Genomic DNA, 12,701 nt, shown 5'->3' on the forward strand with positions numbered 1-12,701 from the left:
GGGTGTAAGTGTGATGTCCACACTGGCGCTGCTTCTCACAGGGTCTGTGTGCAGCAGCCGAGTGATGGGGGGCGTTTTTCAGTTGGTGGCTGAGAGTGTGTTCTTTTCCTGTGCTCTGAACTTTTTCCTCCCTGCAGTCGTGGGCAGGTTGCCTGTAGTGGGACAGCCCTCTGGTTGCAGCCGTGGTGACTTTGCAGATGGGTCCCAGGAACAGTATTGTCAGTAGTACAGGTTTTGCCTCCTGACTCCTGGGATCCCTGACCTGATCGCAGACATATCATTGTACCAACTTGGTACAAAAAGCTGAAGACTTATCGGGTCTTCATTTCTCAGAGCCGTTGAGCTAAGAATGAGCTTTGTTTGCCTTCACCATTTTTTATCTGAAGGCTGTTCATGTTCATTTTGAACAGAATGGCCGTTACCTAAACCCACTAAAGGGCTTCTCTATGGGGCAGACTGCATCACACACAGAGCGGCTCCTCGCTGCCCTTCCTTGATCTCGTGACCATATTAAAAAAATACCCCAGTGTACAAATCCGAGGAAGTAACGGATCTTCACTCTTTCATCAAGTGGATTTCTGTTCTTCTCTCTGCAAGGCTGTAAGAAGACTGGGAAGAAGAGAAATGTCTGAGACATCTGACCTTTGGCAGATAAAGTTGGTGCTGGAGTTTTTCAGCTCCAGAAGCCATCAGGAACGGCTGCAGAACCAGCCTAAGCGAGGGCTTTTTATGAACTCGGAATTCCTCCCTGTTGTCAAATGCACTATTGACAACACTCTGGACCAGTGGTTACAAGGTAAGAGCAGCATTGCACCGCTTGTGCTTCAAGGCTGCACTGGGTCTCGGGTGTTCTGTTTAGCCTGTTTTCCTTGGTAAGCAGGTTAAGTCCTAGTACAATCCCAAATTGCTGTCGATGTCCTGTTTCCAGCTAGGTGAATTGTGCTCTGATTATCTACTCTAACATTTTTTGTGGATAGAAAGTGAGATTTATTTACTTATTTATTTATTTTGGCCACACTGTGACATGTAGGCTTTTTAGTTCCCCACCCAGGGATCCGGCCTGCGCCCCCAGCATTAGGAGTTCAGAGTGTTTGTTTTTGGTTGCACTGGGTCTTTGTTGCTGGGCATGGGCTTTCTCTAGTTGCAGAGAGTGAGGGCTGCTCTTTGTGGCGGTGCTCAGGCTTCTATTGGGGTGGCTTCTCTCGTTGTAGAGCACGGGCTCTAGGAATACAGGCTGCAGGAGGGCTTAGCAGTTGTGTCTCGAGGGCCCTAGGGCGCAGGCTCAGAAGTCGTGGGGGACAGGTTAGGTGCTCCACAGCTGTGGAATCTACCCGGACAGGGAGCGAACCCATGCCCCCTGCATTGGCAGGTGGATTCTTAGCCACCGAACCAGCAGGGAAGTCCAGGAGCTGGAAGCCTTAACCACTGGACAACCAGGGAAGTCCTGACTTCTTTACCAGATGCGTTTAACTCTGCTCTGTAAGCCATGGAGAGAATATATATGTAGCATTTTAAATACCTCTTGACACTTAGAAACTTGTTTCATCTTTTCCAGCATCAGATTGTGTTTCTTTCCAGTGCCTCTCTCCTGTTTCTTAAGGGTGTGGCATGTCACCTACCTGACCCCATTTTTTCTGCCTCCATCCCGTGTACACTGAAAACCTGATGCTTGTTCTATCAGTTCCGTGAGTCAGTCCGTGAGGACCTGGGACTTCATGGACCTGGTTTTCTGTCAGTAGAAGCTCTGCCTTGTGATTACAGGGAGAGTGTGAAGTTACTCCTGACAGTGTAGAAGTGATTATGGAGGCAAGTGATGCGGCCTTTTGATGTGTGGAAAGCTGTCTAATATGTGATATATGCCTGAAATCCATTTTTAGTAGTTAACTCCTTGATCTTTTTATTCTTTTCAGTTCTGATGCTTCCAAAATGTATTGGACAGCAACTCGCTTTGAGTAAATGCTAACTGTCGTAATATCAGTAGTAACAGCTTTTGTTTCTATTGAGTTGTTAGTAAGCGGTAGAACCTAGGGATTTGACTGTGATTATGTTTGAAGCTGTCTGCCTGTTCACTGCACCTGGTGAGGCTCCTCTGCCTGCCCCGCCCCCAGCCCTGGGGTGACTTGTTTCTCCAAGGTCCCAGCTGCTCTCGCTTCTTCTCTATTTTATTTAGGCAGGAGATGGAAGTGAGGGGGAAGGGAAAGAAGGTTAGCTTGAGCCTGTCTTCACCCAGCTGTAGTGTCAGGATAAGTTCTGTCCAGTTACTGGAGGTCAGGGTCAAACGGGTGCAAAGCGGTAAGGAGAAGGATGTGCACGAGAGCGGGGGAATGCCCGCCCGGGCCCCAGGGCAGAGGAGGGGTGAGCGGGAGTAGACAGGGTGGGGCAGTGGGTTTGGCAAGCACCAGAGGAGCCCCTCGCTCCCATTTCCCATCTGTCCCATCTCTCCTCCCACATTAACACACAAGCTGTTTCTTTTAAAAAAAGTTTCTGAAAAAATTTAATTGTAAGCCAGATTGTGAACAACAAAAATGCTGCTGCTTCCTTGCTTCAGTCATGTCCAACTCCGTGCAGCCCTCTGGACTGTACTCTGCCGGGCTCCTCTGCGCATGGGATTCTCAGCAAGAATACTGGAGTGGGTTGCCATTTTCTCCAGGGGATCTTCCTGCGCCCGGGATCGAATCTGGGTCTCCTGCGTTGCAGATGGAGTCTCACCACTGAGCCACCAGGGAAGCCTGAGGGACATATATGGAAAACAGCAATTCCAGAGTACCCGTGTTTAACACCTGCATCTGCTCTGTGATTTCCTCTTGGGATTTGAAGGTCATAAAGTTTCAGGACGGAGAAGGCCATGGCACCCCGCTCCAGTACTCTTGCCTGGAAAATCCCATGGACGGAGGAGCCTGGTGGGCTGCAGTCCATGGAGTCGAGAAGAGTCAGACACGACTGAGCGACTTCCCTTTCACTTTCCACTTTCATGCATTGGAGAAGGAAATGGCAACCCACTCCAGTATTCTTGCCTGGAGAATCCCAGGCACGGGGGAGCCTGGTGGGCTTCCGTCTATGGGGTCGCACGTAGTCGGACACGACTGAAGTGACTTAGCAGCAGCAGCAAAGTTTCAGAATTTCTAAAAATTTGATAATCATTTAGTTCTCATGTTTGGGGAAAAATACCTGTTGTTTAATAGATGTTGCTGTTCTGGTTTTACTCAGTTTCTTGTTTGTTCACCCATAACAAGCACTTGCTGTTGATAAGAAATGGGTCCCCAAACCTTTGCATATTCTCTGACACGCATGTATCGTATAATGTAGTGAGGCTCTGGCGGTGACTAGGCTCTCTAAAACAGCCCTGAATTGCTTTCTCCTCCCTCCTTGTTAGGGTGACTTAACGGTTAGGGTGGTTTACAGTGTTGTTCTGAGCCTTCACCAGATTTGGCTTGCCACTCTGATTGCCAGCAATGTGTATTTTTTTTTTTTTATTGAAAAAGGACTGTCACTTAAAAAAACTCTTTGGTATGTGGTCTCCTCTCAGGGATACTGGCAGCTTTGGGATGGAGAACAGGAAATTAAATGAAGGTGCGGGGGCTGTGCAGCAGCACTGGGAAACATCATTTGTGTTTGTGTCTCAGTGAATCACAAGTGACCCATGGACTTTCAGGGAGGGCAGGAGGAGAAGGGGATGACAGAGGATGAGATGGCTGGATGGCATCACCGATTCAATGGACATGGGTTTACGTGGACTCTGGGAGTTGGTGATGGACAGGGAGGCCTGGCATGCTGTGGTTCATGGGGTCGCAAAGAGTCTGACACGACTGAGCGACTGAACTGAACTAGTAACACAAACTAGTGTAGCAGATTGATCATATTTTGTTGATGTCTTATGATTTATCTCAATTAGATTTTAATCTTGAGCAAAAAAATTGGGTTTAAAGTTTAAGAACTTAAACATCTTATTTATTTTCACATTTTATTATGGAAAAATTTAAAGCATAAGGCAAAGTAAGCATAATAGTATCATAAACCCCATCAGGCAGCTTCAACAGCGTCCACATTCTGCCATTCTTATATTCTCTGTAACTTTACCCATTGCCGTGCTGTTATTTTCCGAATTGTGCCATTTTACATTCCTGCCAGCAGTGGGATGCATTGCAGATTTTGGCATTATCAGACTAATTTTAGACAGTCTACTGAATATGTAGTGGTGTCTAATTGTAGTTTTAACTTGCATGTCTGCGATGACTCATCATGCTAATTATTTTTGTATGTGTTGTTTGTTACTCATATATCCTTTGCATAATGTCTTTTCAAACCTTTATTGTTGCTGTTATTTAGCACTAAGCCGTGTCAGACTCTTGTGAAACGCCATGGACTGTATGTAGCTTGCCAGGCTCCTCTGTAGCTGGGGTACTCCAGGCAAGAATACTGGAGTGGGTTGCCATTTACGTTCTCCAGGGATCTTCCCAACCCAGGGCTCAAACCTGCATCTCCTGCATCAGCAAGTGGATTCTTTACTGCTAAGCTACCAGGGAAACTTTGAAACCTTTACCCATGTTTAAAATTGGCGGTCTTTTGATTATTGAGTTGGAGGAGTTTTTACATATTCTGGCTGAAAGTTCTTTGTCAGATGTTTTGCAGTGATATTCTACTTTATGCCTGGCCTATTTTTTCCAGAGTGTTTTTTGATAAACAGAAGTTTTAAATTTTGATGAAGTCAAATTTATCAGTTTGTTTTATAGTTATTACTTTCTGGGTGTTAAGAAATCTTTGCTATTCTGGGTCATGGAGATTTTTTTTAAGTTTAATATTAAAAGCTCTGTAGTTTGATTTTTTTACATTTAGATCTGTGATTTGTCTCAAACTGATTTTTTTTACATGGTGTGAGATACAAGTTGTCCTTTTTTTTTTAACCTTTAATATGGTTTCAGGACCATTTGTGCAAATGACTTTTTTTCTCATTAAGGTGCTTTGGAGCCTTTGTTGAAAATCAGTGGACTATGTAAGCGTGAGTCTGTTTCTGGACTCAGTTCTGTACCATTGATCCGTTTGTCTTTTTGCCAGACACCCTCTGAATTACTGTAGGTTTAGAGTTAAATTTTGAAATTTGTAGTGTAAATTTTCCTGCTAAAGCAGCATTGAGAAGGAAATTCATAGCGCTAAATGCTTGCATTGAGAAAGTCTCACATCACTAATCTTGAGTTCTTACTTCAAGAAATTAGAAAAAGAAAAGCAAAATAAACCCAAAGCAAAGGAGTCAATGACATTGAAAACAGAAAAGCAGCAGAGAAAACCAGCGAAGCAGAAGGCAGCAGGCGCGAGGAAGCCCTTGGCAGGAGCCGAGCTGCTGCGCGCTCTCGCCTCTCCAGAGAGGCTGCCAGAGCAGAGCCTCTCCCGCTTCCTTTATCAGGCCTGCGCTGCCGCCCGGATGTCCCCACCTCCTCCTGTTAGGTCCAGTGGGCTTCTGCTAGTGTTCCCGGCACTCCATGTCGTTCTTAAGGAAGGTGATCTTTCTTGACTTTTGTGACAGCTCGCTTTCCCATTTCCCAATTGTTAAAAAACAAACAGAAAAGCTCTGACCATTCTCTCTGTTTCATCCCTGCTTCACTGGCTTTCCTTCCTTGCCTTTCTGGGAGTATTGTTGCCCCCTCCTCCCTCTCCTTCTCATCTTTTCTGTGGTAGCCAATCCATCACCTTAGCCTTTCATTCCTGACTCCTAAACATCTCGTGAATCTGTCCACATGTTGCCACTTCTGTCCTAGAACAGTGATGTGTTCTCGCCTGGACAAAGACGGTTGAAGCCTCCTGCACATCTTCCTGCTTTTTACTCTCATCTCCCTCTCGCCATCTGTAGTCAACTGACAGTGACCACTCCAAAGAGTACATAGATCTAACTCTCCTGTTTAAAACCTTGCAAAGGCTGCTGATTCAGTTGTGAAAAAAATCTTTACCATTTGGCCACTGGGCCCTGTATGACCAGCAAGGCCTCTCTCTCTCTCCATAGCCTCTTTTTTGTACCACCCGCTCCTCATAAACTCCACTCAGGCCCCCCGTCCCTTCCGCTTCCCCGAAAGCACAGAGCCCTTTCTCAGCACAGGACTACTTCCCATCCCGAGAACCTTTTCCTCTTGTTCTCTGCCTGCCCAGCTCATGCTCATTCTCACAGCTTCCATGTAAATGTGCCCCTTGCTCCCAGGCCTTCTGTGACCACACCGCCTCAGGCAGCTTTCCTGCCATTTTTACTTCTCTGTTTCTCTCTCTCAGCCTTTTTCTCTGGATCAGAATTTCTTTATCTGCAAGTAGCAGCAGGCCTGACTCAGCTTGGCTCGAAAAATGTCGTTTAGTCGCTGAGTCGTGTCTGACTCTTTGCGACCCTGTGGACTGTAGCCCACCAGGCTCCTCTATCCATGGGATTTCGCAGGCAAAATACTGGAGTATGTTGCCATTTCCTTCTGCAGGGGATCTTCCTGACCCAGGGATTGAACCCACGTTTCCTGCCTTGGCAGGCGGATTCTTACCGTTGAGCCTCCAGAGAAGCCCAGCTCAAACAGTAGGACACATACAACCTTATGTGGTTGGAAATGCACAGCAACTGTCGGCTGAAGGGGCATGGCACTGCAGTAGCTCCAGCTCCACCTCTGTGAGGTTCCATCACCTATGCTGTGTGCCGCGACTTTATCCTCAGACACGAGGTTCCATCACCTATGCTGTGTGCCGCGACTTTATCCTCAGACGCGAGGTTCCATCACTTACGCTCTGTGCCGTGACTTTATCCTCAGACGTGAGGTTCCATCACTTATGCTGTGTGCCGTGACTTTATCCTCAGACGTGAGGTTCCATCACTTATGCTCTGTGCCGTGACTTTATCCTCAGACGTGAGGTTCCATCACTTATGCTCTGTGCCGTGACTTTATCCTCAGACTGTGAGGTTCCATCATTTATGCTCTGTGCCGTGACTTTATCCTCAGACGCGAGGTTCCATCACTTATGCTCTGTGCCGTGACTTTATCCTCAGACGCGAGGTTCCATCACTTATGCTCTGTGCCGTGACTTTATCCTCAGACGCGAGGTTCCATCACTTATGCTCTGTGCCGTGACTTTATCCTCAGACTGTGAGGTTCCATCACTTATGCTCTGTGCCGTGACTTTATCCTCAGACGCGAGGTTCCATCACTTATGCTCTGTGCCGTGACTTTATCCTCAGACTGTGAGGTTCCATCACTTATGCTCTGTGCCGTGACTTTATCCTCAGACGTGAGGTTCCATCACTTATGCTCTGTGCTGTGACTTTATCCTCAGACTGTGAGGTTCCATCACTTATGCTCTGTGCCGTGACTTTATCCTCAGACGTGAGGTTCCATCACTTATGCTCTGTGCCGTGACTTTATCCTCAGACGTGAGGTTCCATCACTTATGCTCTGTGCCGTGACTTTATCCTCAGACGCGAGGTTCCATCACTTATGCTCTGTGCCGTGACTTTATCCTCAGACGTGAGGTTCCATCACTTATGCTCTGTGCCGTGACTTTATCCTCAGACTGTGAGGTTCCATCACTTATGCTCTGTGCCGTGACTTTATCCTCAGAGTACTTTTTTCTGATGGTAGAATAGTAACAGTTCTTTGCCACAAGCTCAGGATTTTGCTTAGAGGAAGAATAGAGTTGCTTCTAGGAGCTCTGCCATAAGAACAAAGAAATTTGTTTCCTGCAAGCCTCTAGCAGACATGTTGTCAAGCATCTCCTTGTGTCTCTGAACTGAAACTCATGCACGTTCCTTGATCACTTCTGAGGGCAGAGAGTGTCACTCTCCCTGAAAGTCTGACTGCCTGTCCCTGAACCAGCTGCTGTGTTGGGGGAGTGGCACTGCCTGGACAGCCCCAGACCCATGGTTCTCACAGCGTGGGTTCTGGAACAGCAGCAGCAGGATCGCTTGGGAGCTTGCTGGAAACACAGTTTCCTTGGCCCCATCCAGGAAATTGTTGGGGTCCACTCATCGGTATTTTAATCAGTCCTCCAGGTGATTCTGATGCCTGTTAAAGTTTGAGAACCTCTGGGCAAGACGAATCAGGATCCAATGCCCTCACATGTGAGCGAGGAGGGGAAGGTGGTAGGATGGGTGTGTGGGAAGACGACCATGGTGACGACCGTGGTGACCACTGCACCTCGATGGCACTCATCCTGGTTTGTGATTGGCATCTGTTTGATGTTAGGTCTATAGTATCTCTGTCCCCCACAACACTCTAAACTCTGCAGTCATGGGCACTCTGGCTGGCTTACCGCAGCAGCGTTAATGCCGAGCATAGGAACCGTCTGATACGTGGTAGGCGCTCAGTGAGTTCTTGGTGAGAAAAGAATAAAGGATTTGTTCCTTGTGCCTCTCAGTTGTGAATCAGTTGGTTCTGTCCCATGTGCCCCTTTCAGCTGGAGGTGACAGGTGTGTGCACGCCTACCTCAACGGGCAGCCCTGCGAGGAGCCGCAGCTGAGCATGCTGGCCTGCTTCCTGGTCTACCACGCGGTGCCGGCCCCCCAGCGCCTGCCGTCTACCGGCCTGGAAGGTAACTGCCTCCGGGCCCTCCCTCACCCCTGTGTTACCCACACTGGGGCTCCTGCTGCGGTATTTCCTCTGGTTAGACTTGTGCCTTCATTCATGTTTGGGTGTTATTGTTGAGAATTTTTTCCTGGAGAACAAAACCAAAAATCTCTAATGAAAACTACCTGAGCTTTCCATATGCATAAACCTTTATTTCCGTTCAGAAGAGGACATTCTTCACAGGGCCCCAAATACTGGTATATACTAATAAACTAACATTCTTATTGTTCTTCTCTCTGTTAATTGACTTTTATTAGTTTTTTTTCTTTATTTTCTGGGTTTTCAGTTTATATTTTAAAAAAATACATAATATTAATTTCTAATATTATAAAACTTTGAAATGATAGCAGTCTAATTTTGTATGTATTTGAATATTTCCGTAACAGAGTTTGAAGTTTTAGCATCTGACTGTATTTCAGACTGTAGAATCAGATGCAAAATCTGTCCATTTAATCATTTAAAGTGTAATGACATTATTGATTTCTGGCTGTCTTGAAAACCTCAGAAAAAAAGGCACTGTTTAGAGACCTCTAGTTGTGGCCACAATGGAATTGCTTGTATTAGACAGACTCTTCCACACACAAAACAGCAAATATAAAAGTGGACGTCTTCATAAAGCCTACAGGAGCTGGTGGCAGCCCTCCTAGCTGGACTTGGCTGCGGAAGGAGAATCCTGAGGGAAGGGAAGTGTTTGAGGAGCTCCATGCTGACTCTGGCATTCTCCCAAAGGCACTTGTCAGCTCATTAAAGGAAGGAGAGACCCAGAAAGAAGCAGCAGTGCTGCTGGGCAGAGGAGCTGGAGGTTGAATTAATGGTTTTCCAGGCCTGAAACTTAGGGAGCAAAATCCCAGGTAGGAGGGAACCATAGGAATAATAACTCAGAAAGGTGCTCTCTTTCCTTGAGGCATTTATCAAACCTTCCCTGCACGTGCATAGGGTAAAACTTCAGGAAACATAGCAGAAACCAGGACGCTAGAAATGTGAGCCGAGATTTCAGCAGCAGTGTAATGCCGAGGAAGCAAAGGGCAGTGCTCACAGTCTGCAAGGTGGAGCGGCTCTGGTAAGCCTCTCAGCCGCCCCGGTGGGGTAAAGCAGGACCAACCCTCGATGAGAGGTGGGACTGGGACAGACCAGACCTAAGACTAGTCTAGAGCTGAACTGAGGAGATCTGTTTGCAGGCTCCCTCCCTGATGCGAGAAAGAGTAACCTCTACATGAGGAAGAAAACTGTAATGTTTAATTCACCGTGTTGGTGCTGAATCACAATGAAAAGACATAAGAGGAAAAGGGGTAATACAGAAACAGACTTGAATGTGATCCAAATATTGGAGTTATCAGTCTCAGATGACTCCAGTGTCTGGAGTTACTATGACTAATATTTCCAAGAAAATAGAGGGAAAGATGAACAGTTTCACCAGAAATCTGGAATCAGTAAGAAAGAGTTAAAGGGAATTCTAGAGCTGAAAAATATAACTAAAATTAAGAATTCAGTATGTAGAGAATTGCCTGGCAGTCCAGTGGTTGCCCATGGCGCCCAGGTTCAGTCTCTGGTTGACGAACAGATTCCAGAAGCCATGCCAGCAGGGCGGAAAAAAAAAAGAATTAATTATGTAGATTAGTGAGCATATTAGGCATAGCAGATAAATGAACCGTAAGACAGGTGTGTAGAAAGTAAATAGATTGAAGCACAGAGAGAAAAATGAGTATCAAATTCAGGAAAGAGAGTAAGAGACATTTGAAGTACAGTGAAGTCAAACATGCATGTAGTTAAGATCCCACAATGAAGAGAGGAAATGAGATAGAAGCAATATTTGAAGAGACAGAGGCTAAGAATTTTGAAAAATGGATGAAGGACCCCTATTGCAAGATAAATGCAAGGAAAACCACACCTAGTTGCAGAATAGTCAAAGCTACTAAACAGAGAAAAAAATTTTAAAGCGTAGACTTCCTTTTTCATCCAGGATGGAGTAACAGAGATCTGTACTATACCACCTGAAACAAAAAGACAAAAAGGCAGAAAATCCTGGACACTGCATATGAATCAATGGCTTTTGTATCAGGCAGTGAAGAAGAGTGATCCCTAAGAGATGAGGAACAATGAGATTAGCTCTGTGATTGCCCCAGCTAATCGCCTTGACAGTTTCCAGACTGGGGGTGGGGGGGGGGGGGGCAGGGAGAGGGAACCCAGGAAGAACCTGGAAGACCTCTAGAGCTGAGGTGATGAAGCTGAGAATGCAGGGAGCCAGAGGAGCTAGAGTTTACATGATGGAGTGCCAGAGAGGAAAGAGCGGCACACAGAGAATGCCAGACCCCTGCAGACGGTCCCCCTCCAATATTAGGAGTGTCTTTATTGCTCAGTACATGCATGTGAAGAAATTTCCCGAGGCTGAGGGAAGCACTGTCCAGATGGATTAGAGGGCACATTCTCAGTTTATGCAGATTCAGAAACAGTGGAAACAGTGACATTTTCTTCTTGGACTCCAAAAACCACTGCTGATGATGACTGCAGCCACAAAATTAGAAGATGCTTGCTCCTTGGAAGGAAAGCTATAACAAACTTAGATAGCATATTAAAAAGCAGAAACATCACTTTGCTGACAGAGGTGCATATAGTCAAAGCTTTGGTTTTTCGGGCAGTCGTGTATGGATGTGAGAGTTGGATCATAAAGAAGTCTGAGCACTGAAGAATTGATGCTTTTGAATTTTGGTGCTGGAGAAGACTCCTGAGAGTCCCTTGGATAGCACGGACATCAAGCCAGTCATTCCTAAAGGAAATCAACCCTGAATATTCATTGGAAGGACTGATCCTGAAGCTGAAACTCCAGTACTTTTTCCACCTGATGAAAAGAGCCAACTCCTTGGAAAAGACCCTGATGCTGGGAAAGCTTGAGAGCTGGAGGACAAGGGGCCGACAGGGTGAGATGGTTGGACGGCATCACCGACTCAGTGGACCTAAGTTTGGGCAAACTCAGGGAGATGGTGAAGGACCGGGAAACCTGGCCTGCTGTAGTCCACAGGGTCTCGGGGAATCAGACATAATTTAGCGACTGAACAACAGGAACAGTACCTGTTCCCACAACTTCACAATTCAAGGGGCCCTACTCAGGAACATCTTGCCTCAATAATGGGAAATATTTAGCCTTAAACTAAACAGAGTTCTAATCCCACCTAAAAAATATTAAAAGCACAACACAAAAGGATTAAACTTTTTTCAAGTAATGTGACTACATTCAGGAAAAAAGCTGAAGAATACAGAAACATGAAAATATCCAGCACTCAGCAAGGTAAAATTCTTTGATGTTGGCATACAAAGGGACAGGAAAACAACTTACAGTGAAAGAGGTGAGAAATCAGCGGATGTTCGTCAGCAGACAGGGACATTAAAACAGTTATTATAGCTCTGTTCCATACTTCAAAACATTAAGAGATATAGAAGATATAAAAGTAATCTAATTGAACTTTTAGAGGTGAGAACTATACTTCTGAGGAGAAAAATACACTGAATTGGATTGATGGCAGATTAAGACACTGCAGAATAAAATAACTGTGAGTTTGAAGACACAGCATTAGAAACTATGCAAAGTGAAATGCAAAAAGAAAAAATTTGCAGAAAAGGAACAGAGCATTAAAAATGGAGGAAGAAATTCTGGTACTTCAAGTACCCAATTTACAAGAGATTGAAGTCCCTGAAGAGAAAAATGGGGGAGAGGGACAGAAAAAAATACTTGATGAAATAACAGCTGCAAAGTTTCCAAGTTTGGTGAAAACTGTTTCAAGAAGTCCAATGAATCCAAAGTCTGAGAAACAAAGAAAGCTAAGGTATATAATAAGCAAATTGTCCCCCCCAAAATCTTAAAAGCAGCCAGAGGAAAAGAGCATGTTACAGAGAAACAAAAATAAGAGTGCATATTTTTCATAGGAAGCATTGCTGGTGATAAGTTAATGGAGTAATGTCTGTAAAGAACTCAAAAACACTATACCCAGCAAAAATATCTTAAAAAAAAAAAAAAGAGACCACAGAAGCTGAAAGAAATCATAACCAGCAGACCCACACTGCTGGAAATGTTATAGTAAGTCCTTTAGACAGAAGGAAAATAATATCACATGGAAATATGGATCTACATGA

The 12,701-nt window shown here is 45.4% G+C and overlaps 1 protein-coding gene across 3 annotated transcripts in view; it reads left to right on the forward strand.

Moving 5' to 3' along the window:
* Positions 1 to 12,701, forward strand: part of ANAPC1 (anaphase promoting complex subunit 1) — a 97,256-nt gene that overhangs the window by 83,124 nt on the left and 1,431 nt on the right. For all 3 annotated transcript variants that reach the window (XM_070473993.1, XM_070473983.1, XM_070473998.1), the window contains exons 46-47: positions 598 to 796; positions 8,407 to 8,541. In XM_070473993.1, the coding sequence (XP_070330094.1) occupies positions 598 to 796; positions 8,407 to 8,541 (334 nt within the window). The remainder of the gene's footprint in view (positions 1 to 597; positions 797 to 8,406; positions 8,542 to 12,701) is intronic.

The sequence above is a fragment of the Odocoileus virginianus genome, chromosome 2, assembly GCF_023699985.2.
Source record: "Odocoileus virginianus isolate 20LAN1187 ecotype Illinois chromosome 2, Ovbor_1.2, whole genome shotgun sequence".
Taxonomy (NCBI): Eukaryota; Metazoa; Chordata; class Mammalia; order Artiodactyla; family Cervidae; genus Odocoileus; species Odocoileus virginianus.